Source organism: Chiroxiphia lanceolata, chromosome 27, assembly GCF_009829145.1.
Source record: "Chiroxiphia lanceolata isolate bChiLan1 chromosome 27, bChiLan1.pri, whole genome shotgun sequence".
Taxonomy (NCBI): domain Eukaryota; kingdom Metazoa; phylum Chordata; class Aves; order Passeriformes; family Pipridae; genus Chiroxiphia; species Chiroxiphia lanceolata.
This window is the reverse complement of record NC_045663.1, coordinates 2,858,133-2,864,552: the sequence shown is the minus strand read 5'-3', so window position 1 is coordinate 2,864,552 and position 6,420 is coordinate 2,858,133. Positions and strand designations below refer to the sequence as shown.

The 6,420-nt window shown below is 43.7% G+C and overlaps 1 protein-coding gene across 2 annotated transcripts in view; it reads right to left on the bottom strand.

Moving 5' to 3' along the window:
• Positions 1-487: 487 nt before the first annotated feature.
• The window catches only part of KDM4B (lysine demethylase 4B), a 96,715-nt gene continuing 90,782 nt past the window's right edge, over positions 488-6,420 (bottom strand). For both annotated transcript variants that reach the window (XM_032712008.1, XM_032712009.1), the window contains 2 exons: positions 4,820-4,912; positions 488-2,962 (listed from right to left, as the gene is read on the bottom strand). In XM_032712008.1, the coding sequence (XP_032567899.1) occupies positions 2,777-2,962; positions 4,820-4,912 (279 nt within the window). In that variant the 3' untranslated portion in view covers positions 488-2,776. The remainder of the gene's footprint in view (positions 2,963-4,819; positions 4,913-6,420) is intronic.

The window sequence follows — 6,420 nt, the reverse complement described above, 5'->3', positions numbered from 1 at the left end:
TACCCCAAATCTGCACAAGTCATTCCTAATCCAAAAAGAGGGATTTAAAAATCAACCAAAAAAAAAAAAGAAGAGGAAAAAGCCCCTGTACCCAGGAAGGGCATTTGACAGTTCCAGGTTCATGTTTCAACATAACTCAGCATCTGAATATGGGGGGGAGGAAACACATTTTTGTTTTTACAGTATAAATAGTATTTTAAAAAGGTAGTACTCATGGATACAGGAATGGTGCTATTGCAGTCAGGATTTCAACATGCAGAGGAAATTCCCCAACAACCACTCATCCCATCCCACCCTTCCCCTCCCACCTCCAAAAAAAAAAAAATCCTCTGCTGGTTAAATTTCTCTTTCAATTGTTTTAAATATTTCTCTCGTAGCCTGGCAACATTCTTAAGTCTTTTATACAAGCAAGTTTTCTATTAAATTATATTTTAACCGACAGGAGACGGCTCTGGAGGAGGAACAACTGAGGCTTGGAAGAACCTTGCCAATTTTTTGAAACTTTTATTAGTCTCAGTTTGGTTTTATTGGTGGAGACATCTACTGAAAACGTCAAAAACTGAGAAATTTAAAAAAAAAAAAAAAACAACCAAAAAAAGAAACCAAAAAACCAAAACACAACCCTGTTTTTCCAAGGTCTTACAAACACGCACGCGCGGCCACGCACACACAGAAAATAACCCGTAGCAGAGGCAGGAAGGGAGGGCTGGGGACTCCAATTCTCAAGGGAGAACAAAACCAAAGTTTAAAAAAAAAAAAAAAAAGAGAAAAAAAAATTAAATTGCTTTATTCTATCTCCACTCTTTCACTAGGACAGTTTAATACCCACGGAGTCTCTTAAGATGCTAATCTACCATCTGCCAGCCCACAAATCCTTCCCACTTATTCCCTTCAAGATCCAGCCAGAGCGTTGCTTAAAAAGCCTCTCTCCCCAGAACAACGGCCACCTTGCAAAGGGGCTTAAAAAAATAATAATGAAACCCCAAGAATATTGTCTCTCTCTCTCTCTCCATCCAGTAATTTCAGGGAATTAAGTGGAAAAGATTGCAGTGCAGCATTCCGGGCAGGGAGGGGAGGGTCCGACTGCCCTCGCCCACCTCCACCCCATCCCTCTCCAGCTCTGTCCTAGCACTGCCTTGTTCTCTCCCTCTGACTTGATTGAGGTCCTCCAAAGAACGTGGAAGACTTTCCAGTGACTTCAGTTTGGATGAGGCTCTTTCCCAAAACGCTGCTCCACGACAGCTCTTCGACCGGAGGCGATTCCCAAGCGTCCAAGTGGGAGCTGCCCACTCAATACTTTAGGGTTTGGTTTTGCCTTTAATGCTCCTTCAATCCTCAGGGAACTGAGTCCAGTCAAATGCAGGGCTCGCATTCCTCTTCCCCGGGAGTAACTCAAAAGGCTCAGTCTTTACTCAAGGAAAGGATGTCACGACAACCAAAGGCGGTTGGGGAATTTCTTCTTTAATAGGATCAAAGAAAAAACATACAAACGCCTCCCAGGCTTCTGTCATGGAATGATTCTCACACTGTAAAGGAGTACAACTCAAAAAAAAAAAAAAAACACAACAAAACCCAATAATAATAATAATAATTAAAAAATAAAAATAAGGAGACAAAGGAAAGGAGAAGGTTCCTAAGGGAGAAGTGCCTACCAGAGGGCCGGAGCAGCCCTCGGAGCTCTCGGCTGCAGCAGGAAGGGGATGGCTCGGAAGGAACTAACACAAGCAGCAACAGAACACTTGCCAAAAACAGAGTGGCATCTTGGAACTGAAAGCCATGCTGATCTCCATCTAGAAAGCAACTGTGATGGCAAAGATGGGGGAAGGAAGGTGACAAGAACGACCCAAACCCGGCCATTTCTGCCCTAAGTGCCCTCCTGGTGACGCGGCAGCGACGGCCCCGTCTGTGCCAGGGCTTTAAGAGTGCTCAAGGTAAGAAACATCCCAGCTGTGAAACATTTCTTTCCCCATCTTCCCCAGCTTACAAAGAAGATAGTGTTTCTTTACAAAAAAAACCCCAAAACAACAAAAAAAGAACCCAGAACGTTCCAGGACATCTGTTCTCGAGCTCCCTCTCCCCAGTGTAACATCAGTCACGATTCATTTGGAGGGGAGGAGGAGGAGGGGGGGGAGAGAAGAGGATTTCATTTCTTTTCTGTTTTTTTAAAGCCATCATCTAGAAAAATGCTTTGTGGAAACTTTTTTGTTTTCCTGTTTTTGCTCACGGTTTTTCTTTTTTTTTTTTTTTTTTTTTAATAATGCTCATTCATAGAAAACTTCACAAAGGTGACGTCTATGTACAGAAAACACGATTCCAAAGGCTGCTTCAGTAGTCAATGTAATAGCACCTTGAAAGACAAAAGTTTGACAGGTTTGAAAAAGTCTTTTTTTTGTGTGTGTGTGTGTGAAATTTTAACCCTTTCCAAGCCTCATTAAAAAAAAAAAAAAAAAAAAAGAAAAAAGAACCAGTCACAAAACTCCATCTGTAGAAACTCTTCCAAAGTCTCCGTGGGAAATGCTGTCTGAAGGTTTTTTTTTTTTTTTCCAAGCTCCCCACTCTCTTGGTCAGCAACACCTGGCAAGGTCGAGGTAGCGTGGAGCCAGACAGGGTTTTCCTGCAGTCCAAACCAAGAGGAGATGAAAGAAATTCACAGCAAACTATTGCACAGGGCTGGTCTTCCATTCCACAGTTTCCCATTTATTTTTTTTTTTTTTTCCACGAACTCAAAAAAGGGTTAATTTAAGATTTTTTTTTTTTTTTTTTTAATTAATCCTGGTTAAAACATGTTGCTCTGAGTCCCAGGCTGGTACTGTGTCTGCAACAGGCTCTCCATAAAGGCCAAGTAATCTGGGTTCTGTCCATATTCTTCAGGATTTCTGGAATTCCCCAGCCGGGGACGCTTGGCCGGTCTCACTTCGTCTCCCGAAAATACATCTTCCTGAGGGGCCCCAGTGCTGAGGGACTGCAGGGGACACGAAACACAACCATTAGAGGCACAGTAGGAAAACAGGGAGGGAATCATGGAGCACACCTGTGGAACAGGACAGCAGGGAACAACCTGGTTCAGGGCATTCCTGGAGAACATGAACTTCAAAGCATGCAAAGCACCCGGCTGGAATTCGAAATTCTCGGCTTCTGGAACCAAACTGGAAGGAGAAACCCTCAAGTTGCCTTTTTTTTTCTGCTTCAGAATATCTTTTCACTTCCTTGCCAATCCTCTCTTTATGCCTACTCCTCCTCTGCCTCTTCTCCCAGCAGCAGACACAAAAGAAATTGGGGCTTCCCTAATTGCCTTTAAAAAAAAGACCCTCAAGAAGCATTTGGGGATCACTGCACAAACAATTCCTTCTCCTCTTCCTGCTCTCACACTCCACTGAGGTGCTTTTCATTTGCTTCCACTCAAATGAGATCAGGTGGGACCAGGTGGCACCACTGTGGTCCCTTCCAACCTTTTCCTTTCTGGGATTCTGGGATTCCTTGGTAGAAATTCTCTCCCATGCCTTTGTCCCTTTGTCCTCCTGCTCTACAGCATTCCCTCCACAGAGAATAGGCTGAAGCTCTGGCAGCAGAAATACAGGAGAAAAGCTTTAGCTTTCAACCAGACTTGAAGCTTTCTATTCCCTTTATTCCCTTTCCAGCTTGCATTCCTTCCTCTGGAACTGTTATAAAGTCTCCACTGCACAGAACATGATTCTTTCCAAACTCCTGGATTTCAGGGCTCCAATATGTTGCCTTTATTATTAAACAAGCTTAAATAGACTGGAATATTGTGCATGTCTCAGAAATTACTGCTGTGGTGCTTCTTTGCCACCAGAAATCCTTCAAGGGTAACGAGGTAAATTATTATTAACCTCTAAAATTTAGGCCACGAGATCTCACAGAGATAAACACCCTCAAACGAGAGGGAGAAGCCATTGGGGCTGTATCACAGAAAGCATTTTACACATGGGATTTTTAGGCTAAAACCCCTGAAGATTTCATGGAAAAGGGAACAAAAATTTCCTCCAACTTGTGCTCGGTCCCTCCCCAGAACTGCCTGTCCCTGGGCTGTTTCTGACTGGTTTAACTGGGCAGGTTATTCTTAAGAGGAGGTTGAATCATCCTCCTTTTGTCTCTTAAAAGAGACAAAAAGGAGCCCAGCACCTTGTCACAGGTTGGCTCAGGACCTGTCCCTGTCCTGCAGTGCCTGCCAGGCAGACATTTAGAACGAAGGAGAAAACTGTATATTCTCCAGTCTCATCATTTGTTTAAATGAAAAGGCTTTAAAGGTTAAAGCACCAGGTTTGAAAACACCCAGCAAGTCTGGAACCAAAAAAAAGCTATGATATAAATCCCTCATCTCTTCTAGGCCCAATAATTCCACTGTATGCACTTAAAGACAGCCTGATCTTGTAGATTAAGAGATTTATAGGTAAGAGCTACGTTCTAAATCTCCCATTCGGTGAGAAAAGGGGGTTTGGTCCCAGGTTGATAATCAGTTCTCCAGAAAGCACTGAGCTGTAGCCAAATCCACCTCTCATTTGGACAAAATGACTCCAATATAACTAAACTCATCTGGTGTAAAATGATCTGAACATAATCTTTTAACCAGAGGAAATAAAAATCCGATCCCAACACGTGCAAGGGAAAATCGTTTCTGTGCTTCTCAAGCACTCCCAGCAAGGACTCCTTCTGCTTTATGCATTTGGGGGAATGATAAGTGGTTTTACAGCCACAGAAACTGGAGGCTGCATTCACTTAATGTCTAAAAAACACGAGAAGATGATGTGAAGGGGTTCTGCAAGTACAGCTGGTTTAGTGTTGCTATTTTGGTACCCACCAGGCGAGACTTCACTCTCTTGGGAAGCTCTTCCTCCAAGGTATAAATATCTCCACGCTTCACCATTAGCTGAGAACCATCTTCAAACTCGACCTGCAGAGAGGCAGAAGATGAAATCACAACTAGGCCTTGAATGGTCCATTCCCAGCCTGTCCCTCCAGGGAACACCAAGGAAGCATCAGGGGCCAGATCCCAGGGATGAACTGGTTTTTAGCACTGCAGGATTGCTCTGGAATGAGCAATGCTGAACCCAGAAAGTGCTGTTTTCAGTACTGTTCAGGCACCTCTGTCTTATCCAGCCCAAGGGCTCCCATGGATCCCAAAATATCTGCACCCCCAGCTGGCCCAGCACCTCTGTTCCCCCCTCCCACTACATATTCCTCCTGATTTTTGATTCAAATCCTGAAAAAAAAAACCCAGCAGCTTTTCACTCCTAATAAAAGCAGCCCTGTATTCAGGCCAATATGGTAATAAGAACTTCTTTCATCTTAAACAAAGCATTTTCACAGGTCACAAGGAAACAATTCCAGCTACTAAAGCACATTTGTATTTCAACCAGCAGAAACAGTCAGCCAGGTACAAAAAACTCCTCCCCATCAACCCTTTTTGCTAAGCACTGATTATATCATGAATTATGCATCAGATGTTCCAGGAACGTTTATTCATGGGAACGTGCACAGCAAAATGTTAAAACTATTAAAAGTTTTTAAAGAGATACTTATTTCCTTTGCTTCAGGCTTTAATACAGTTTTCTGGATAAAGCAGAAGGACACAGATCAGAGTTTAATAGGGGTGTCAGGTTCAGCCTGGACAAATTCAGAAGGAATAAAGCATCTCTGCTCCCAAATCCTCCTCCTGCTCTGTCCAGCTCCAGCAGCTCATTCCTTACCCAGGTCCAGCATTCCCATCATGGAGTAGCATCCAGGAGCTGGGATAATTGTGCAGGTGGGAGCTCAGGCCTTGGAGGGTGAGCCCTTCTGGGGAGGGTTTAAGATGCTACTTTATTTATTCCCATTTATTTCCACTTATTATTCCCTATATTATATCCCACTTAGCCCCTGGTTTTGCAGAGCCCCACTATGGAAGAGTCAGAAGGGAACAGGAATTACAAGGTGTAAGAGCCAAGGCACCAGCAGATCCCTGTCTGCCTCTTCCATGTCATGAGCTCAACTTGTAGGAGAAAGGCAGGATTTGGGACTGAGGGCAGGGTCATTTTACCTGTCAGAGTGGTTGGACCCTGATTATTTAAGTTCCAAATCACTGCTATGGGTTAGATCCTTGGTGGAGCAACCCATGGGTTGGACCCACAGGTTCCAAGTTCCAGGACAGTCATTTGGGCTCAATTTTTAAAAAAATATACACATCCAATCTTAGCAGGCTGGAGATGGGAACTGGGAAGCTACTGCAAAATAAGCCAAGTTTAAAATGCAAAGCTAATCCCTGCTGTCTTCCCAGGAACACACTTCTTTCATAGTAAAACTGGTTTTGTGGTTTTAAATGGAATCCTGCTGCACAGGGTGTGCAGAGGGAAGCAGTGTGGAAAACTATCCCAGCTGTTCTCCCCATGGAGAAGAGCTCTGCTCACAGGTAACTGCAGGACT